At 42.4% G+C, this 23,899-nt stretch overlaps 1 protein-coding gene across 1 annotated transcript in view; it reads left to right on the top strand.

Annotated features, from left to right (window-relative positions):
- AVEN (apoptosis and caspase activation inhibitor) overlaps window positions 1-23,899 on the top strand; it is a 275,620-nt gene that overhangs the window by 203,220 nt on the left and 48,501 nt on the right. Inside the window, exon 3 of the mRNA XM_060262620.1 lies at window positions 21,716-21,786. Within this exon, the coding sequence (XP_060118603.1) occupies window positions 21,716-21,786 (71 nt within the window). The remainder of the gene's footprint in view (window positions 1-21,715; window positions 21,787-23,899) is intronic.

Here is a 23,899-nt window from a genome sequence, read left to right as displayed (position 1 = left end):
AGAATCTTGAGAGTCCCTTGGACTGCAAGAAGATCAAATCAGTCAATCCTAAGGGAAATCAGCCCATACTTTTCCCTGGAAGGTCAGATGCTGAAGCTGAAGCTGAAATACTTTGGCCACCAAATAAGAAGCGAGCCCTCACTGGAGAAGATCCTGATTCTGGGAAAGACAGAAGGTAAAAGAAGAAGGGGATGGCAAAAGATGAGATGGTTGGACAGTGTTATTGATGTAACTTAACATGAATTTAAGTGGGGTTTGGAGGATGGTGGAAGATAGGACGGCCTGGTTTGACTTGGTCCATGGGGTCGCGAAGAGTTGGACTCAACTGTGAGACTGAACAATAACAATGGCTTCAAGGATGTGCTAGAAGAACTGATTGTCTTGCCCTTTGATAGGTGGCAGTCTTTGTCTATATAAATTGACAATGCTAGAAACTGCCCGTGTACTTCATCTAGGCTGCAGGTGAAGCTTATTTAAAACTGGCCATTTAACTGTCCAGTTTAATCAGTTTTATATGCATAAAGCACTCTATGTTAAGTGCCAATGGTTAGGACTTCCACAGCTTTCCTTCTGTGGACCACTATGGGGAGAGATTCCATGAGAATAATAGGCGTACAAAAGCTACACAGTGTGTGGATTGTATATTTATAAATTTTTTATTGGTTTTAAGAACAGGAAAAAAAAGCATAAGCACAGATACACAAAAGCAAAACAAAAAGGGAGAGGGGAAGGGCGTATACAGAGTGGGAAAGGCAGGGAGAAAAAGGAAAAATACAAATATATCAATTTTATGTCTAACTCCAAGTAAAATATCCAATTGGTTCTATCTGCAAGAATAAAATTCTCCATCTATTTTGCCATCTTTATCTTCCATTATAAAACATTTTTACCAAACTATTATTTGCAATACAAGTCTAAGCTATTCTTCTTCAGCACATATAAATCTGAACAAGTCAGAGCAGTCTCAGCACAAAACTTACTACTTTGGCTTAACCTTGTTAAAAAAAACAAACCCCAAACTAATTTATCAGTTTATCACTATCCTCATTAACAGAGACACAAAAATTTCATATCTTTATCCTTAAAAAATAAAATAAAAAAATACAACCTGGTATTATGTCTATTTCAATATAGACAGTTTCTCCTGGGAGACATTATTAACAAAAACAAATCTAGCAATTTACATAACATCTATATTGTCTACCTTTTTAACCATTTATCCACCTCTTGTATCCCTATTAGGCTAGAAAAGACAACTTTTTATGACCCAAAAATAAAAATCTCAAACCTATTCTTGTTTAGCGTTACCTACCCAACTATCCAAAATAAAAACATTTCAGAAAACCCTTCTTATTAGAAAGAAATCAATCTCCTGAGTTATAGCTTAACTTGTAAAATTATCCATATCTATAACAAACATAGAAATAAATGTAATTATCTATTGAAAACAGGTTCAGCATTTTGTCGAGAAATTACTTTGTCTTCTTAAATATAAGAACATAAGAGAAGCCATGTTGGATCAGGCCAACGTCCCATCCAGTCCAACACTCTGTGTCACACAGTGGCAAAAATTTTTATATATACACACACACTGTGGCTAATAGCCACTAATGGACCTGTGCTCCATATTTTTATCTAAACCCCTCTTGAAGGTGGCTATACTTAAAAATTAATCTTAAAAAGATTATTTTTACATAAAATTCTTTTCAAAAACTTTTTGGCCCTTTAACTTTTAAATCCATATTGTTTTAAGCAAGACAGCTTCTTATAGCCCAAAAACAAAAAGAAAAAAAAATAAATTTCACTTAACCTTCTAGTTTCACACATCAGAATTTCTTACAGAGTCCATGTCCAGCTATCCACTGAAAAAAGTCTAATTCAGGAGAGTCTTCTTTCTGAAAGATTTCCACATCATAATTTTCTGATTGAAATACCTCTTCTCACTTCTTAAAGCAATCATCCTTCTCAAAAGAGATAAGAAAAATTCCACAGCCTTTGTTCCTCTCAAACTAGCTTGAGGCAGTCTCCATTTCCGGTCCTCTTTTTTAAATAAGATTCCATTTTCTTTTGTTGATTTCTCGGCAGCTCAATCTCCCATTTCGATTCCACAGACATTACCAGGTTCTCTTTAGCTCTCTGATCATGTAGATTTGAGATTTCGCTAACTTTCAGCAAAAGAGCTGCCATTTGTTTCTCAACCAGATCGGCCAATAAACCAAGATCTTGCCTCAGAGATTTTAAATTGCTCAAAATGTCTTTTTTATAAGAAATTTCACTTGGCAAAACCATTTTTCTCTGTCAGCAACTCAGTCCATTAATCCTGATTAAACAGTAGCTCAGAGTCCCAGACAGCCTGTCCTTCTCAGTCTCTTCCAACTGAAGTTTTAGATGTTAACGTATGAATTTCAGATCAGACAACAAGGAAAAATCACTCTAACAGGTATCTCATTTTGTTCAGACCATATTGCAGCCAAATAATAGTCTCTTTAGGAAATATCCAATTATGATCTGGGTCGATTTAAATATCCATATTCTAATTATTTCAAATTGTTTCCAGCGTTTAAAGATGTTTTTTGACTTTCCACGGCCTCATTCACAGGGAAATTAGAGACATCAATCTCTTCCCATTCTTTTGAACGATTAAGTCATTTGAATATAAGAAAGACCCATTAGCGTTTGACAATTGAAAGCAAATTTACTTGCTTTGCAGATTTATCGTGCTTGAGATAGAGGGTTGATAGATCAAAGGCTTGCTAGAGAAAAGAAAGACAAGCAGATGAGCATTTTGTCCACAATGCACTGTTAACCCTCAACACTAGCTTTTTACAAGCTTTGAGGGCTGCTGGGGAAAGAGAAGACAAGGAAAGATCTACCTCCATCTGTGTCTTCCAGATGTGAGTCATAGAACCCAACATCTTCAGCAGATTTAGCAGATTTATCATGAGTTTTCATGATGCACTTCTCAAACCGCATATTAATTCTTACCTATAGTTGCTTAGGTAGACAGGTAGAGAACACAGTGAAAAACAGACTTGAAATATAAAAGTTCATGCCTAGTTTACAAGACAGTCACAAATATATCTATTTTTTGTTGAGGAAGTCCATAAGCAGAATTACATATCTTATCTTCTTGAAAAATCGTTAATCTTCATACTGAAATTTCTGATTTATTCTGAAACAATAAAAACTAGCAAAACTTATGAAAAACCATCTTGCCATCTGGATAATCAGTTATGTCTTATGAATATTGCATGCCAGGTGGTTTGGGGATTTTTTCCCCAAAAGATGTTAATTTAATTCTGTACCATATGGATAATAAATACATTCGACACTCATCTAAGAGTTATAACACAGTGATTTCATCAAAATTATTATATATGTAAATATTGTCTTTTTAGTAATACTAGTAAGCAGCAAGGGAAAAGTCTGCTTGATTTCATCTATTCTGAGTTCTCTCCTTTTGATTAGATTAAATGAAGAACAGGAGGTATAAAATTAAAGATGATTTATAAAGAATATATTTCAGATATAAACATTTGTTTTATAAAAAATCTGCTTCAACATGAGAATCCATATTGAAGTAGCTAATCTTGATGCTCTTAATATTGGAATCGCTAAATGATGATCATATCACTACCATCATTTTCATTTGTATGTCAAACAGGAACTGCTTATTCACCTGGTTACCCAGCTGTGGGCTTTCCTGAGCAGAAGAGATCTAGTCACTGTGGGACATGCCCTAGTTATATCTAGATTAGATTATTACAAAGTACTCTGCATGGGGCTGCTTTGAGAAGTCCGCAGAAACTTCAACTGGCGTAAAATGCTGCAGCCAGGATGTTGACTGGAGTGAGTTGTAGGGACCATATCACTCCAGTCTTGGCACATCTACACTGCCTCCCAGTCTGTTTCTGGGCACAATTCAAGATGCTGGTTTTGAACGTTATGTGGTTTGGGACTAGCACATTCTAAGGACTGCCTATGGCCTTATGATCCTACCCAACCACTACAGACAGCTTCTGAGGCCCTGCTTTAGGTGCCTCTACCTTCTGAGATTAGTGAGGTGGTGACCCAGAAGAGGGTCTTCTCTGTGGTGGCACCAAAAGTCTCAAACTCTGTCCCCAGGGAGACTCATCTGTCCCCATCTGTTACTGCCTTCTGCCAGTGGGGAGAGATTATTTTAGTTTGGTGTTCTCTCAATGATTATTTCTTCCTGCCCTAAATTTTAATTGTCTTTTTATGTCTTTGTATAGGTATTTTAGCTTTGGTTTTAACTGTTTTAATCATGTGTTTGGTTTCAATGTTTTTAAAGATGTGTTTATATTATGTACAAGTGTCAGACCCACAGGTACTTTTGGAGGGCGTCTCATTTTCCCCTTCCCCCCTATTTCCTCTTTCCCTTTCCTTAAAGACCCCATAGCCTCTCCCCTTTTCTGACTCCCCCCCTCCTACCTTCAATTTTCTTGCCTTCCCTTGCGCGGATAGCCTTTATCCAGGAAAACTATGACTGAGTTGCTCGGTGCTGGCTACCAGGCCAAGTCTAGTTGTGCAGTGAAATCTCTAAGGACTTAAATGGGAGGGGGCACCTTGTTTTCCCCTATATCCCCTTCCCCATGCTATTTCTTTTTCCCCTCCTCCTGCCAACCCCTGTATCCTCACCTTTTCCGTGCTTCCTTCTCTCCTTCCCATTCACATTTAAGCAATAATAACCTTCTTTACCTGCCTCCTGTCTTTAGCTATATTTATTACCTATTTACTTCATTTATACCCTGTCTTTTCCATTATGAGGACCCATAGCAGTTCATGTTGTTCTACTGTCTTCCATTTTATCCTCACAGCAATAACCATGCAATGATAGGATATCACTGGTATACAGTCTCCCAGCAAGCTTTCCTTGAACGAGACTCAACCATGATTTCTACATTCTAGTCCAAAACTTTAACCACTGTGTTATACTGGATTTTGTGGGGTGGTTGCTGTTGAACAGTAGCATGCAACCAGTCCTGTGTGAGTCATGTAGGTTACATTGTAACAGGTTGTCCAGTGATGGTTGCCAGACCTGGACCTGATGAGTTGTCCCTTAAAGGCCAAAACAGCTCTGAAAGGGCCCTACTCCCTCACCCTGCCTTTTACTGACAGAAACCAAGTTTGAAGACTAGCAATATTGTTGTGATCTCCTAGCAACCCCTTCAACACCATCAAGAAAGCATTTGTTAATTTAAGCTACAGGAGCTACTTCTAGTATTTGGGAAGTTTTAACCACCCAATATTATTATTGTTCGTTTGTTTAAAATTAAAGATTTCTTTCCCTGTGAACCTGGGGCTTTTTTAGGTTTGTCAAAATATTGGTGACGGGTTGTGAGGTCACGACCAAAGTCAAGTATCTTGGAGTGGAAATAACTATGAAGAATATTGACCTGTTCAAAAATAATTATGAAAAATTATGGTGTAAGATGGACAAAGATTTGATGAAATGGAATAAACTTAACTTGTCCTTATTGGGCCGGATAGCTGCAATCAAGATGAATATTTTGCCAAGAATAATGTATTTGTTCCAAGCTATCCCGATTGTGAAGGAAATCAAACAATTTAACAAATGGCAAAGGAAAATTTCTGATTTTGTATGGGCTGGGAAAAAACCAAGGATTAAGATGCAGATTTTAATAGATGCTAAAGAGAGAGGTGGTTTTCAGCTACCAGACTTAAGATTGTATCATGATGCGGTTTGTTTGACATGGATCAAAGATTGGATAATGCTGTTAGATAAAAAACCTTTATGGTTAGAAGCTCATGGGAATAAATTCAGCTGGCACGCATATCTGTGTTATGGGAAGAATAAGATGGACGGTTTTTTCTCTCACCACTATATCAGAAATAGTTTATTAAACACTTGGATAAAATATAAGAAATATGGCGATGAGAGAAAACCGCTTTGGATAGTGCCAGCGGAAGTAATAAAAATAACAGCTGAATCTGATGAAGAAAGAGCGCTGTCATATAATCAACTGCTCAAGATTCAAGGAGACAAAATTGAATTAAAATCTGCAGAAGAGTTAAATAATAAATATGACTGGTTTCAAATGCAACAAATTAAAAGCTTAATGGAAAATGATATTAAAATGGATGGAATTAGACGCGAGCAAACAGAACTGGAAAGGGTCCTGCTTGGAGATAATGAAAAATTAATATCGAAAGTATACAAATTATTACTGAAATGGTCTACAGAAGAAGAAGTAGTAAAGTCTCAAATGGTCAAATGGGCAATCAATGTGAATAGAGAAATACAAATGGATACGTGGGAGCACCTTTGGAAGAACTCGATGAAGATCTCAACTTGTCAGACTATCAAAGAAAACTGTTTTAAGATGATGTACAGGTGGTATATGACTCCGAAAAAGCTGGCTAGGATGAGTAAGAAAATGTCGGATAGATGTTGGAAATGTAGAAAACACGAAGGTTCTTTCTTTCACATGTGGTGGACTTGTGAAAAAGCGAAGGAGTATTGGAAGATGATACAACAAGAAATCTCCAAAATTTTGGGTTATGACTTCAAGAAAACTGCAGAGACTTTTTTACTTGGATTACAACGAGAAAATTTTCCAAAGGAAGATAGGACTTTAATTTGGTATTTGCTCTCAGCTGCTAGGACATTGTATGCGCAGCTTTGGAAACAAGGAACAATACCAGAGAAATGGGATTGGATTGTGAAAGTTTTATCGTGGTGTGAGATGGACAAGCTAACTAAAACTTTAAGAGACTATGACTTAGACTTATTCATAAGAACATAAGAACATAAGAGAAGCCATGTTGGATCAGGCCAATGGCCCATCCAGTCCAACACTCTGTGTCACACAGTGGCAAAAAATTTTATATATACACACACACTGTGGCTAATAGCCACTGATGGACCTCTGCTCCATATTTTTATCTAAACCCCTCTTGAAGGTGGCTATGCTTGTAGCCGCCACCACCTCCTGTGGCAGTGAATTCCACAAGTTAATCACCCTTTGGGTGAAGAAGTACTTCCTTTTATCCGTTTTAACCTGTCTGCTCAGCAATTTCATCGAATGCCCACGAGTTCTTGTATTGTGAGAAAGGGAGAAAAGTACTTCTTTCTCTACTTTCTCCATACCATATATTATCTTGTAAACCTCTATCATGTCACCCCGCAGTCGACATTTCTCCAAGCTAAAGAGCCCCAAGCGTTTCAACCTTTCTTCATAGGGAAAGTGCTCCAGCCCTTTAATCATTCTAGTTGCCCTTTTCTGGACTTTCTCCAATGCTATAATATCCTTTTTGAGGTGCGGTGACCAGAACTGCACACAGTACTCCAAATGAGACCACACCATCGATTTATATAGGGGCATTATGATACTGGCTGATTTGTTTTCAATTCCCTTCCTAATAATTCCCAGCATGGCGTTGGCCTTTTTTATTGCAAACGCACACTGTCTTGACATTTTCAGTGAGTTATCTACCACGACCCCAAGATCTCTCTCTTGGTCAGTCTCTGCTAGTTCACACCCCATCAACAGCCGCCCTGAGCCCGCCTTGGTGGGGTAGGGCGGGATATAAATTGAATTAAATAAATAAATAAATAAATAAATAAATAAATAAATAAATAAATAAATAGTATTTGTAGCTGGAATTCTTGGCCCCAATGTGCATTACTTTGCACTTGGCCACATTGAACCGCATCTGCCACGTTGATGCCCACTCACCCAGCCTCAACAGATCCCTTTGGAGTTCCTCACAATCCTCTCTGGTTCTCACCACCCTGATCAATTTAGTGCCATCCGCAAACTTGGCCACTTCACTGCTCACTCCCAACTCTAAATCATTTATGAACAAGTTAAAGAGCATGGGACCCAGTACCGAGCCCTGCGGCACCCCACTGCTTACCATCCTCCACTGTGAAGACTGCCCATTTATACTCACTCTCTGCTTCCTATTACTCAGCCAGTTTTTGATCCACAAGAGGACCTGTCCTTTTACTCCAGGACTCTCAAGCTTTCTAAGGAGCCTTTGATGAGGAACTTTATCAAAAGCTTTCTGGAAGTCAAGGTAAACAACATCTATCGGGTCTCCTTTGTCCACATGTTTGTTCAACCACTCAAAAAAATGTAACAGGTTAGTGAGGCAAGATCTTCCCTTACAGAACCCATGCTGAGTCTTCCTCAATAACCCGTGTTCATCAATGTGCCTACTCATTCTGTCCTTGATAATGGTTTCTACCAACTTTCCCGGTATTGAAGTCAGACTGACTGGCCTGTAATTTCCCGGATCTCCTCTGGAACCCTTTTTAAAGATGGTGACATTTGCTACCTTCCAGTCCTCAGGAACGGAGGCAGATTTCAATGAAAGATTACAGATTTTTGTTAGAAGATCCACAAGTTCAACTTTGAGTTCTTTCAGAACTCTCGGATGTATGCCATCCGGACCCGGTGACTTATTAGTTTTTAAGTTGTCTCTCAGTTGTAGGACCTCCTCTTTTGTCACCTCAATCTGACTCAGGTCTTTCAACACCCCTTCCAGAATTAGTGGTTCTGGGGCGGGCAAAAAGTTCTCATCTTCCACAGTGAAGACGGAGGCAAAAAATTTCCCAGGCAAGCTAGGCCCACCACCTTCCTCCTGCCGCCTCAAGACTCTGGCAGACAGTCCATACTGTTTGTCACCATCACAGTGGACAACTCTGGTCCGTTACCCGGTAGAAAAATAGCAGCCAACCCTTCATCTCTTTGAGACGAGTCCTCCCGAACCAGAGACATTTCATCTCCTGTCGGCTTTCCCCCAAGATTTAGTTTAAAAACTGCTCTGCCACCTTTTTTGATTTTAAGCGCCAGCAGCCTGGTTCCATCTGGGGACAAGTGTAGACTGTCTCTTTTGTACAGCTCCCGCTTGTTCCAGAAAGCATCCCAGTGCCTAACAAACTTAAACCCTTCCTCCTTACACCATCGTCTCATCCACACATTGAGCGTTTTCACACTAGCGTTTACTCCGGCGTAGCACCCCATTTACCTCCGGATCTTTTCCTGGTTTTCGCACCTGTTGCGCCGGCGCTGCGGTTTGCTCCGGCGCTTCAGGGGTTTCACGCCGGAGTATGTTTTTCAACATGCTTCCGGAGTTTGCTGTGGGAAATCCATCCATGCCGGATCAACTGCTTTGTGGGCGTCACCCTCTTCCTTTCCGTCCTCCCACCCCATCCACCCCCTTGGCCAATCATCAGCCGTTCGCGGCGCTTCCCAAAAGTGCCCGCACGGCCATTTTTTTTTAAACTTCATATTTCTTGCGTAATAGCGATATTTCGAAATTAACAAATAGAAAAAAAAAACCCTCCTGGAATAGCCTCAATTGCCACTTCAATTGGTTTCGTTAGAATTTTTTTTTTATTATTGACTTTAGTTGCGTTATTTCGCTGAAGTGGCGGGTATGTGAGGTTGCTTTTCTGCTGTTGCGTTATCTTGCAACTACGGAATTGCATTATACATTATACATTGTTGGGGGGGGAAATCTAGTGCCGGCGCGGGCCAAAGCGTTCATGTGTGTGTGTTTTAAAAAGGCAATGCCTCCCTCAGCTGTGCCACCAGCATTTCTGGACCTGCACAAAATCGCCATGTATAAAATGGGAAGTTGGAGTCCTGCATTCTCCTCCCTGGCTACATTCCGCTCGGTTAGAAAATAGACGCAAGCTCGCTCTTCACACGCGCCACAGAAGGGGAAGGAGAGAATGGGGCGGGGGGGGAGCTCTGGCAGCAGGAATCAGTCAGGTCCCTGTTGCAGCTGCAAGCGCCAGCCGGGGAGGGGGAAGAGCACGGAGGAAATCCCAGCTTCGCCACCCGGGAGGGAGCGAGGCTGGGAAAGGAAGAAGCTGTCACACACACACACACAAACCCCTCGATTTCTCTCTCTTCGTTATTGCGATATTTCGCAACTTCGGAATTTGTGTTGGGGGGGGGGAATCTAGTGCTGGGATTCTCCACTGTGAATGCTTCTGTTAATACATAAAGGGCTGTGGAGGATACTACAGCTGCAGCCAATCCATAAGCAGAAGCGGCACACGTGATGCGGTTTGTCCACGAAAAGAAGGGGAATGAACAGCTGTGACTGCTCGATGTTACATTGTTACGTAGTTACGCAACCAGACTTGCGCTTAAAAAAAATGATTGACAGGGCATCGAACTCAAGTCGATGCCAGTGGGAAAACGATTTGAGCCGGGGCTTCATGGAAAGCGACTCCGCATAAGAGTCCATGTGCGAAAACGAGGAAAATGAGCCGGACATAATTGCGCCGCGGAATAAGGGGAGCAAACGCTAAGTGCGAAAACGACCATTGAGACTTCTAATTTGTGCCTGTCTCTCCTGCCCTGCACGTGGAACAGGTAGCACTTCCGAGAAGCTACCTTGGAGGTCCTGGCTTTAAGTCTCCCGCCTAGCAGCCTAAAACTTTCCTCCAGGACCTCACGACTGCATTTCCCCACATTGTTGGTGCCAACATGCACCACGACCACGGGCTCCTCCCCAGCACTGTCTATCAGCCTATCTAGAAGAAGAAGAAGATATTGGATTTATATCCCGCCCTCCACTCCGAAGAGTCTCAGAGCGGCTCACAATCTCCTTTATCTTCCTCCCCGACAACAGACACCCTGTGAGGTGGGTGGGGTGGAGAGGGCTCTCACAGCAGCTGCCCTTTCAAGGACAACCTCTGCCAGAGCTATGGCTGACCCAAGGCCATGCCAGCAGGTGCAAGTGGAGGAGTGGGGAATCAAACCCGGATAAGAGTCCGCACACTTAACCACTACACCAAACTGGCTCTCTACTACACACGTAATATCCGCTACCTTCGCACCAGGCAGGAAGTCACCATACGGTCAGTATGCGGTTTCGCCACCCAGCTGTCTACTTGCCTAAGGATTGAATCACCAACTACCAAAAACCCCCCTCCCCCTGCCCAGGGATGGTTCCTTGGCGCAAAAGGATTCCCGCTCAGCAACCAAAGAAGAGGTCCCTTCTGAGGGCGCATTCCCCTTATCCTCAGCACGGTACCCTGTCCCCTCTCGACTCTCACGCTCTCTGGCAGCAACGGGGCTGCTACGTTCAGAGCGGTACTCATGTAATACGCCCCCGAGAGTCTTCCCCAAGTGCCTAATGGCCCGTCTCTGCTTCTCCAGGGCAGTCACCTCGGCCTCAAGGGTACAAACTCGTTCCCTGAGGGCCAGGAGCTCCTTGCATCGAGCACACACCCAAGACTTCTGTCCTTTGGGCAGATAGTCATACATGTGACACTTGACACTCAGTGCAAAACACTGAAAGCCCCCAACCCCCTGCTGGCATTCATTATATATATATATATAAATATAAATATACAGTCCTCTTTAAATGCTGTTTGTTTAAGTGGCTCCCCTTCTGGAGGGTCAACTTACCTTATTGGGAGAACAAGGAAATCAGGGATCTGGGTTCCTGGTCCTTAGGGAGCCCCCAGGTGAAGAGCCACAGGCCAAGAGCCCTTCAGCTCTCATCCTTCGGCTCACGCCAAATGCAAAGAGGGTGGAGCAGAGGCACTCCTCAGCAATCAGCAGCAATCACTCTCAATCTTTTTCTCCTTTAGCCCACTCAACCAAACAAAGACCAAACAAACAGCAGTTCCCCAGCTATCACACCTCAGAATTTTAGGCAGCCCCACAATGCTCAGAATGAAGCTCAGAATGAAGTCTTCCAAAACTCAGAAATTCCCAGCAACTTCTCCAGCTGTCTCAGCTATGAGAGCTGCTCTGCTCCTCTCAGACCTCTGTGAGATGTGCTCAGCCTTTGGCAAGGCGCAGCTTAAAATGCAAAAAGGAGTGGAAGAAATTCAAAGGATATATGGAGAAAGAGTGGAACGTAAAAAGACATTGGACAGTTTTTTAGTATTAATCAAAAGTATTATATTTTGATAGATTAGTGGTACCTTTAGAAGTAAATGCAAATTTATAACTTCGGGGAAGTCAATATTTGAGGGAGGGGGGTGAAATATCATATGGTTTAGTATAAGAAAAAAAAGATAATTAAATGTTGTAACCATGTGTTATTAATAAATGGTTAAAACAGTAAAAATATTGGTTTTAGCCATTCATGGCTCCAGTCTCTGGATTTAAGTAGCGACAGATCTGGCCATAATGAAAATTAGATACTTTGATATTTTTAATTTGTTAGCCTTTTTGTCACCATAATAAGGGCAGAAAGGCAGCAGACAGGGCCAGCACGTCCCAGTCGGCCAGGTAGGTGGCTGCCTAGGGTGCCACCTAGTCAGGGAGGTAGGCGACAGGCACTCCCTCCCCCTCTCAGCATGCCACCTTGGGCCTCCTGCCACTACCGTACTTACCCTGCTGCCACAGTTGCCTCCTTTGTGGGCCGGGCTGAGCCACTTGCCTGCTTGTCTTTCCTCCCTGGCTGGCTGCCTCTGCTCCCAACTCTGACTGCAGCTGTCCTCCACCCTGCCACACTGCTTCCCTTTCATCTGCTCCACGTGGGCTGAGATAACAGTGGCAAAAGCAGCTCTCCTTGGACTCACTGAGTCACTTCCTGGGCCAGCAGGGTGGGCAGCTGCAGCAGGCAATGTCCAGGAAGTGGTGAAATGAGAGCAGACTTTTTGGGGGTGCCGGGCAGCTCCCAACCTGGGAAGAGGCTGGCCCCATTGCAGTCTGTGGAAAATAGAGTTCCTTGCATTAGGGGCCCTGTCAGGGAATGAGGAGGAGCACTTTACCTCTGCCTGCTGTCCCTCCCAGGGAGGCTGGTGCCCCCCCCCCACAGTCCTCCTCAGTGGGCCCCTCAGCCCTGCTGGCTTCCTCCCAGCCCATCCTAAGGGAACAACGGTGGTGGTCGGGGGCTCAGCCAGCAGTATCAGGGTGAGTTGTCAGAGAGCAGAAGAGGCTGGGAAAGGAGAAAAGGTGGATGGGTGAGGGGATCTACGACTGAGGAAAGTGCCCCAGAAATGTAAGAAATGAACTTTTGTCTGCTCATGTGGTTAGGGCTTCAAACACACTTGGTGGTGGTGGTGGTGGGGAGATCACAGAATCTAGGCAGAAGTTTTGTGGAGAAGGCAATTGCTCAGGTATTCACAGATCTACTTTGCACTAGACTTTCCCCTTCTCTGTAGTAACAATGGGCTTCCCTTCCTTTGTGTACACACAAATACACAGAATTGAATTCAAAAGCAAAAGTATTTTTATTATAGAGCCATTAAACCCAAATGACACAAAACAACCCACAGGCCTCCCAGATCTCCAGAATTTTTTTTTGTCAAGCTGGATATTGAAGGAGGGGCAGTAATCATGGCCACACCCACTTTTTTGTGTGCTGAGAATCTTTTAGGTTAGGGACATCTCTTTATTGCACTTTTATCCTGCCTTTCAAAAGGAGGCCTGGGGTGCGGTCATACGCACCATTAGTGGCAACACAGCTTCGTCTCGCTGATGGATTAAATATGTTCGTCCACACATCCACATCTGGCAATCAAGTGGCATCCAGGGTCATTCTGACTTGCTGCGGATCAGTGCCGCATTAATTTGACAGCACAGAAAGTCCGGCCCTTTTTCAAAAAATCAGCACAAGATCGGCTTTTTCCTGTTTGGACAGCTCACGTGCGATACTGCCCCTTGGAATGTTTACCACCCCTCCCACCTTTTTTTTTTTTTTTAAAGCCCCAGCAGACATGCGCATTGCCAGATCATCCGGGAATCTGAGGTGACGCTTCTGCTTCTCCAATCAACACAGGATCGGAGGGGGAAACGTTACCCCACTATTCAGAATAGGAAAAAAATCTTTTTTTTCAATGTGGAGGATTCCCAGATATCATTGTCACTGCCAATTTCTAGGAAAGTAATTCCTGGCAGTTCCTTGGTTTGAATTGGCAACGTTAATTCTGGAAACTTTCCCCCTTCCTCCTTGCCTCTGAAGCAATGTTTGATTTCCCACCTCCAAACAGTTGGGTGCATGTTCAATGGACCCCCGCCTCCCAGAAATCACCATCTGATCACGCATGCTCCAAGAAAAGAGCGTGATAGTATTGGATATCTGAACGCACAACAACAGAATGAGTAGCATTCTTGGATGCTTGTCTTAAGGACCCTGCATCGAATCAATATTCAGCAGTTCAAATTTGAGCGCTACACACCCACTTTTAATGTGACGTGTGACCACACCCCAGGATCCTCGCTTCTCCACATTATCCTCACAGCATCCCTGTGAGGCAATTAGGTTGAGAGGAACAAGTCCAAGGTCCCCCTAGCAAGCTTTGTGACCAAGAGGGAATTCAAATTTGGTTTTCCAAATCCCAATCTGACACTAACCTCTGAACCAAACTGGCCAAATCAGACTGGAAACTATGACCTACCTTTGTGCCAATTCCCATATCCTTAATCCAAATCCCACCACAACCTTTTAGAGCCTATGTGTGCCTTCAGAATTCTGACATGGGGGTAAGTGCAAAATGGCTGTCACAGGAGCTGAAGGCACACACTCAGAGGAAGCCCATGTGCAAGGGAGAAGAGGGTAATTTAAGAAACATACTGGGAAATGAGTGAGAGAATAAACACTGTGGTAGTTGATGCTGCTGCTGTGAAAAAGTTATTTTAATTTACAGGACTTGAACTTGGGACAATGAGGGGGGGCAGGGCAGGAGCACTGAGGAGTGCTGGGGGGAGGGGCACAAATAGCTAGCCTCACCTAGGGTGCTGAAAAGCCAGGCACTAGCAGTAGCAACAGGGTAACAGTTTTGTAAATACATTATTTCCCCCCTTAGTCTTTCACTTTGTTCTCTGTACCATGAAACTGCACTTTTGCGAAGCTGCTCATACCAGGTCCAGGACTAGCACTGCTTAGATCAAGTGCTTGGGCTAAGTGACAAGAAAGGTGGGGGTTAAATGAATTTTTCTGTTTCCTTCTTCTCCCTTGTTTGTCACTCAACACACTGCTTTGTCTTTCTCAACATGCAGAAGGACTGGATTGTGACAATAACATAGCTGTAGCAATCCTAAACTGTTAACTCCATTATTATTGGCACAAAAATAACACTCCTTGAGCAGCCAGAAATAATAATAATTAATAACCCATATCCCTTCTGTCAGTCCCCCCTATTTACTTACAGATTGCTGCTGCTCTTAGTTCACACAGAACACAGCTGTATCCTGATCACTGTATAATATTAAATGCTATGTAACCTCAGAGGGCTTCCATCACAATCATTTGGTACTGTCTCAGCTCTGATATGCATTTCCACTATCTCTTGACAAGATGCATTTCAGTTTGCATTTCCATCTTGTACTTCTCTAGGCAAAATGATCTCTTGGAGCATTACTTCTACAACTTTCTTCTGTTCCTCTAGCAACAGTTAAACATTCTAATTGTCTCTATTATGTCAGTTCCTAGCATCAGCTTTTTAAAATCGTGCCTTGATGCATTTTTTTTATTTATAACCATGTTTATCTTAGGGTATATTTTTATCACGAGCCTTCATAATGATGCTTGCATTTATATGAAAAATATAATCCTGATGCAATATGGTGAAGTTCAGACAGAATACCAACTTCCTCAGCTTGTGTGGAGTCAGTTAATGATTTTCACAAATAATGGTTTGCCATAAACTGTGCCTGTGTGCTTCTGTAAATCAGAATTGTGAATCTTGAACAAGCAGTGGTTTGCAATTCTGGTTTACAGGGAAAACATGCCATTATTTAGTGTTTCAGTCCACCCAGCATCATCATCTAATGCCTCCAAGCCACACATTTTTTTTAAAGAATAAGAACAGCATTCCAGACAAGGCAACTGTATTTTTATAGGTCATAGTTATATGTGCATATACATTCATCTAGTGGCCACAGACTAACTCTTTAATGTTAACTTTGATTTCTGTTTGTTGTGTGCTACTTTTTAAAGGACTCCTGGGAGAAATCTGGAATCTTACACTATGTCCTCGGGGCAGGATAAACAGTATAAAAAAGTGTCAGAAACCATTGCAAGTGGGGAGAAGGGACCTCTGCCCTCATTTTGTGTGTGTTTTTGTTTGGTTTTAAAGATGTGTCTTTATTATGTATGATCTTGATTTGTTAGCTGCCTGACACACTCTGATGAGGGCAGAGAAGTGGCATATAAATTTTGTAAATAAATAAGTAAATATGAAACAATGTTTGCATTAAACAGGAGTTTTCTTATTTGCATGAGAGTGAGGGCACAAGAGAATAGGTATAGATTTCTTTCATGCAGCATCAAACCATGATTTGGCAAGAGTCTGAGCCAAGGAAATGTCAGACTGAAATGTTCGTGTGTTTAGAAACAACTTTGAGGCCTGGTTTAAATTCCTGATTGGGCATCATGCTTAGCAGGTGACTTGGGGTCAGTCACACATCCCTAACCAAATTTGCATCACAGAGTTGTTGGGAGGTCAAAATGGAGTAAGTCCCCTGCATGCTGACCAGAGTTTCTGTAAGGAAGGTACAAATGTTTATAGGTTTTTTTATTACTAGGCGTAAGTCCCATTATGAAGAAAAATGCAGTGGGCTCTAGAAGGAGGCTCTGGGCGAGTACCTACCACCCTTTCCACCCACCCAAGGGAAGGCATTGACTCCCTCCCACCTCAAGGGGAGTTGATCTCTGACATATAGAGAGCAGATGTAAATCTGAGGGATCTCCAGTAGTTCCACACTGGAAATGGCATTGTACCTGTCTGAGGTCCTATCCTCAAACCCCACCCTCTCCAAACTCCATCTCTTAAATCTCCAGGAATTTCCTAACTTGGAGTTGGCAACCCTGTCTCCTTCCCTTTATCTGCCCCTCTGACTTCAGGTTTCCATTGCCTTTCCCCTCCCTGCAGCCTCTACATAGGAGAAGGACAGAATTTCTTCGCAGTGGGTGGAGGGGGGGAACAAAAGCAGCTTACATCAAGTTAGGCTGAAATCACCCAGTCAGCTTCCACAGCAAGAACCTGTGTCTGACAGGTTCTGAAACCCTAACTCATATGCCCTCCTCAAACACCACCACAGAATCTCCAGGAATTTTCCTCCAACCTGGAATCACCCAGTCAGCTTCCACAGCAAGAACCTGTGTCTGACAGGTTCTGAAACCCTAACTCATATGCCCTCCTCAAACACCACCACAGAATCTCCAGGAATATAAATGGGCAGTCTTCGCAGTGGAGGACGGTAAGCAGTGGGGTGCTGCAGGGCTCGGTACTGGGTCCCATGCTCTTTAACTTGTTCATAAATGATTTAGAGTTGGGAGTGAGCAGTGAAGTGGCCAAATTTGCAGATGACACTAAATTGTTCAGGGTGGTGAGAACCAGAGAGGATTGTGAGGAACTCCAAAGGGATCTGTTGAGGCTGGGTGAGTGGGCGTCAACGTGGCAGATGCGGTTCAATGTGGCCAAGTGCAAAGTAATGCACATTGGGGCCAAGAATCCCAGCTACAAATACAAGTTGATGGGGGTGTGAACTGGCAGAGACTGACCAAGAGAGAGATCTTGGGGTTGTGGTAGATAATTCACTGAAAATGTCAAGGCAGTGTGCGTTTGCAATAAAAAAGGCCAACGCCATGCTGGGAATTATTAGGAAGGGAATTGAAAACAAATCAGCCAGTATCATAATGCCCCTGTATAAATCGATGGTGCGGTCTCATTTGGAGTACTGTGTGCAGTTCTGGTCGCCGCACCTCAAAAAGGATATTATAGCATTGGAGAAAGTTCAGAAAAGGGCAACAAGAATGATTAAAGGGCTGGAACACCTACCCTATGAAGAAAGGTTGAAACGCTTAGGGCTCTTTAGCTTGGAGAAACGTCGACTGAGGGGTGACATGATAGAGGTTTACAAGATAATGCATGGGATGGAGAAAGTAGAGAAAGAAGTACTTTTCTCCCTTTCTCACAATATGAGAACTCGTGGGCATTCGATGAAATTGCTGAGGAGACAGGTTAAAACGGATAAAAGGAAGTACTTCTTCACCCAAAGGGTGATTAACATGTGGAATTCACTGCCACAGGAGGTGGTGGCGGCCACAAGCATGGCCACCTTCAAGAGGGGGTTAGATAAAAATATGGAGCAGAGGTCCATCAGTGGCTATTAGCCACAGTGTGTATGTGTGTGTGTGTGTGTGTGTGTGTGTGTGTGTGTGTATATATATATATATATATATATATATATATATATATATATATATATATATATTTGGCCGCTGTGTGACACAGAATGTTGGACTGGATGGGCCATTGGCCTGATCTAACATGGCTTCTCTTATGTTCTTATGGAAAGGTACCACTAAAGGCCTATGGGTGAGTGCCACCCCAGCCTTACTGTCTTCCAACCCACCCAGGTGAAGGCATTCACTCTCCCCTCCCCTCCACCTCAAGAGAAGCTGATCTCTGCCATCTGGAAAACAGTTTGTAATTATGAGTGATCTACAGCCCTCGCTTGGATATTGGCAACTGTGGTTCTCCAAGAGGAAAGGCCTCTCCCTCAGATGCCTATAGTGATACCTTAGGGATTTCCCACCAGCCTGGAACTGGCTGTGGAACTGGCCCCTCCCTGCTGTGAATGAACATTCAGTCTTTTGTGTCAGTTGAAGAGAAGTAACTGCTACAGTTTTGTCTCATGAACATGTCTCTCACAGTTTACTGTTTGCTTTACAGTTTGCTTTGTGGCAGCATTGTTTTTGTGGGGGGGAGAGGGGCGGGAGATGGACTGTCCTGGACTCTCCCTGAAGAGAGGCAGTAGTGATCAGTAGGCCCCCAGGAGAACCTGTCAGCGGAGAACTGTCCCCCTCAAAGGTCAGTGGCCTTCTGATGGGGTTCTTGCCTGACAGGGCCAGCAGTGGGCGAGGGAGGGAAGAATCAGCCAATGGCACACTGGAGACAGAGTTTGAGCCAATCCTGCATGGGCCACATCCAACCAATGAAAATTCTCAGATTGCCATCACCGTAGAGCTTTTATTTATTACTGATGATTAGTCACCTCTGGAATGAAACATAGCTAGCATCTCTTTTCTGTTTTCTTTTTTTTGATATTTTTGCATTTTGAGAAATAATTACATTGACTGGGAGAGAGTAACAGAAAATGTTCTGTTTGTAAACATTTAATTCAAGTTCATTTAAACCTTGTTGTTTTCAATTCCAGTTTCTTTTTATTGAAATTATGATCTGCCAGTTTTAAAAATATGGAAGTATTCACAGGCATTGTCTGATGGTTTATCTGTATGCGTGGTGTAAAAGGAAATTATTTTCTGGCTAAGAGAATTTTTTTAAAAGATAATTGGTTAGACCAACATTCTTATTTACCTAATTTGCGTTAGGTGTGATTCTGTAAATTAGTGTTGTTGCTTCTGTATTACAGAATCTTACTCTGTGATTTTAAGTGCCATCCTCAAGCTGCTCAGTCAGGGAAATTCCTACTGATTTTACTGGCAGTACTGTTGGTTGAGCAGCGTGAGGACTGTAATCTTTACGTATTTGAAAAAGGCAGTTTATCATTAAGTCTGGTTTCATTTACAGTTTAATTCAGTTTGTTTCAATCTGATTGTGCCTGACTGCTTCAAGGAACAAACCATCAGTAGTTTGTGGTAAGGGATATCAGGCCTTTTTGTGCTCAGTGACTGTAGAGAAGCTCTCAGATGTGAAATATAATATTTGTAGATACAGAGAGAATCAGTCAACTCATTTCCCCAGCTGAAGAGAAGAGGTACAATGCAAGTGTTATCAGATAGAAATCCCTCTGTTACATCTTCAGAAAACTAATAGCCGCTCAGATGATCAACCAGTTGTTATCAGCATTTGGAATTCAAGTAGTTGATTTAATTTGCCATATTTGACTTATACACTTTGTGCTAAGGTGTCTGTGATGAATTTATATTGCTGTGTCAACAAGGTGCTATTGGGGAGTGCTCCAGTATATTACTAATGAGCTTGTTATTTGTGAATAATAGTTCTTTGCTTCTCATTGGATGTTAGATTGGCTAGTATGTGGAAATTTTTTTCATGGGATCAGGACTACATCACCTATGCTAGTTCAGAGCCAGTGAGCCTCTTTCTCTGTGCCCTCCCAGGTCAAAATTACAGTGATACACTCTAAATATTATCAGGGAGCAATCCTGCATAATCCAAAAGCCCTAATGACAGTCAGCACCCATTGGGGCTGGTAGGGAGGAAAAGTCCTACACTACTAATAGGAAAAATAAATTAAAAAGTCAAGCTGCATATTCTCTCTAATTGTGCTGTCATACACTGTTTTAGTGCACAGCTTTGGACAAATCTTAAGAGTATTGTCCTGATATGGTGACATCACTTCTGGATTCTCACAGAAAATGACATTACAGTGTCAATGTAACATTGATTCTTTCCCCTTTTGTTTCTGTTGTGCCACGGAGCAGCAGTGGAGGCTGGGGTGTGTTTGTGTGTGCCAAGCCGAAGACAATAAATCTGAGATAATATGCAGTTTTGCACCCCTAACTTGGAGATTGCACCCCTAAATCTGAATGAGTTAATCTTAATAATGAATTTGGTTATAAACTGGGGTAGCTTCAGAAAGCAGGAGGTGACAGTCCCCCAGAAGTAGTATAAAGAAGAAACTGTGCATAGAAATTCTAGACAGTACCTAATCCATTGTATCTTTCAGTCTTCTTTGGAATGCACAGACTCACTGGTGGTGACTATGAAAATTTACTTTAATTCAGATGATTTTCTTTCCTATTGGTTGCACATTTGGCTGTGGATATGTGTTTAGATTACCTTTTATTTTTGCTGGTTTAAAGACATTACTTTTTTAAAAAAATCAAGGACATGGTTTAGCAATATAATCCCATATAGAACCCTGCCTTTCTTAAAGTCATTTTGCAGTTTTTGGATTGCATACTTATTTTTTAAAAATGTGTATTCTGTAAAACACTTAAAGAGAGTTTACAATGAAATCAAAATTTCTAGTTGCAAATATTCACTAGGAATTCAGGTCATGTATCTAATGAAGTGGATTCTAAACAAAGACTGCATGTTCTGCAGTAACTCCATTAGTATGTTTGACTGTAAAAAGCAGCTAAAAACAAAACATAGGGCGTTTTCGCACTCACCTTCAAGTGGCGCGACCACCCTCTTCACGCCGGAGGATCTGCAGGGATTTCGCATAAGAAGCGCCGGAGCAGCCAAAAGAGCCGGCGACTTCCGTCGCAAAAGCCGCTCAAACGTTTTCCTGCTTCTTGGCGGTTTCCGTTTGAGCGGGTTTCGCGACGGAACTTTCCGGCTCTTTTGGCTGCTCCAGCGCTTCTTATGCGAAATCCCTGCAGATCCTCCGGCGTGAAGAGGGTGGTTGCGCCACTTGAAGGTGAGTGCAAAAACGCCCATAGATAATCTTCATTGGTCTTTTGAAGGTTCAAAAGATATCAATCCAAGCATGATACTGGGGCGGAGGGTGGGTGGAGAGATTCCAAAGTCCTGGTGCCCCTACCACAGATATTCTTATGTTACTTTGTTATAATTAATTCAAATAAGTTTAAAGTTACATTGAAATTTATTAAATGTTGTAAGACTATTCATGTAAATGTATGGTCTTTTAAATGTTTTAATCAGCACACTGTTCGCAAATCCATCAAACTTTTCTGACAGGATGCTGGAACCACATTCTAATTGCTGTACTGAGGGCTATCCACATTTCTGCAAGTTGTTTTACAGCATATGTGCTACATATGTATGTTTTTACATTTGTTATTATAGGCGATTCCTTTACACAATTCAGATTTGTGGAAGAAAAGGAGTGGATCACAGAAAACCTTTCCTCTAAACAGGTAATGGTAAATTATTATTCTTTGCAAGAGGTTGAACTGTTCTTGTATTTATTCCATTTTCTAGCCTGTGCAACTTCCAGGGCTCAGTTTGGGTAACAATTTAAACACACAGCCAAATTCTGGAGTAATATAGTAGCTAAAATCATGTGCTGTGAGTCAGAAAGTCTTACCTCAATTCAAATCTTACCTCAGCCTGACCTCAGTAGATGGCTTCAGGCAAGCCTCATTTCTCTTAGCCTTATTAGTCTCCCCTCCTGTCCTACCAGCATTATAAAGGTTATATTACAGCACAACAGAGTTGTAGAGGTAATGAATGTGAAATGAATTGAATATTTTAAGTGTTCTTTAAAAGTGTTATATTTTAAAGTTAAGGAGGATAGAATAATAGCTGTTATTTACTGAGATATGGAACAAAACTGATTCTGATTGCGTTCATGTGTCATTTTAAAACTTTTAGTCAGATTCTTCTTTAATATTTAATCTAAGACAAATTGTATTAGCAAATTGTGTAGGCATCTTATATAGGGTTGCCAAGTGCAATTCAAGAAATATCTGGGGACTTTGGGGGTGGAGCCAGGAGACTTTGGGGGTGGAGCCAGGAGACATTAGGGGTGGAGCAAAGATCAAGGCTGTGACAAGCATAATTGAACTCCAAAGGGAGTTCTGGCCATCACATTTAAAGGGACAGCACACCTTTTCAATTCCTTCCTTCCATAGGAAATCATGAAAGATAGGGGCACCTTTTTGGGGGGCTCATAGAATTGGACCCCCTGGTCCAATATTTTTGAAACTTGGGGGGTATTTTGGGGAGAGGCTCTAGATGCTATACTGAAAATTTGGTGCCTCTACTCCAAAAAACAGCCCCCCCAGAGCCCCAGATACCTGCGGATCAATTCTCCATGATTTTCTATGGGAATAAATCTCCATAGGGAATAACAGAGTTCTCAGCAGACATTTCCCTCCCCTCCCTCCGCTTTCTGATGGCCCTGAAGCGGGGGGAGGGCCTCCAAACCTGGGGATCCCCTGCCCCCACCTGGGGATTGGCATCCCCTAATCTTATATTGCTATTAACTGTAATAGCAGAATATAAAGTAAGCCTTTATAGTTTCCTTAACTGGTGCTAAAAAGTAATGGCACTTGTCCATATATATTGGAGCAATGATATATTGTGATCTCAAGACATCCTTGTTGGGAGGTTGATTTCTGCAGCTATTGTTACTATAAGTGAAATTTCATCATTGTGGTACTTGTGCAGTCCTTCATAGGTACTGCACATATGCAGGCCTACCAGGGAGAGGTTTTTGAAACTCCAAAAACAATTGAGGGCACTGTGTTCTCCTCTGTTCACCCCCATAACATGAGCGCAGGATGCAACTATTTCTAGGGATTGACCCTAAAACCCTTTTCTCAGTTCTTTTCTCAGTTCTCTGTCTGCTGCTATTGAGAGAGGTTTGCCATTAGAAGCTGTGTTGTGTTTTCAACCAGCATAAACTGCCAACAATTCTACCTAATTCCTGCCTTCGTAGAGCCTGATGTCATGAAAATAGTGCAAAAAACTCTCTTCAAAAAATGTGGGTTCTCCAGTTTGAAAATCCCCCATACAGAGGACCATGAGAAATGCCTCCTGTGCCTTGACAAAGAACTGTCATGCGGCTCTTTTTGTCACCAATTTATTCCCAAAGCAAGCCAAAATATAACTTCCCTCATAAAAGTGGCGCTCTGGGAAAAGGTTTCATCCAGGACTGCTTAGGGGAAAGATCTAAGCACAACATTGAGATCTAATGCTGACAGATGGATCTGTGATCCCCTTGGTTCCAGCGGCTCTGAGATTGAACCCAACCAGTTTGGGCCTGTTGAGGAAAAAAAAAACCTTCCACCCCTGTGTCTCCAGAGCACAGCTCCATGGAGCTACCACCTAAGAAGCTCAACATAAACATGAACACCCAGGAAACCCTTCCAAGCCAAAGTTGTCAACCCCCCCCCCCCCCCATTCTTGCTATAAGGACTTGGTTCTTCACAAATCATCTTTAGAACTAGTCAAGGAGATGGTCTCCATTCATGAATGCCCTCTCCTTTGAGCCTTTCTCTGTACATATTCTGCCCCACTTCAAAA

Source organism: Heteronotia binoei, chromosome 21 (genome assembly GCF_032191835.1).
Source record: "Heteronotia binoei isolate CCM8104 ecotype False Entrance Well chromosome 21, APGP_CSIRO_Hbin_v1, whole genome shotgun sequence".
Classification (NCBI taxonomy): Eukaryota; Metazoa; Chordata; class Lepidosauria; order Squamata; family Gekkonidae; genus Heteronotia; species Heteronotia binoei.
This window is presented reverse-complemented; position numbering and strand designations above follow the sequence as displayed.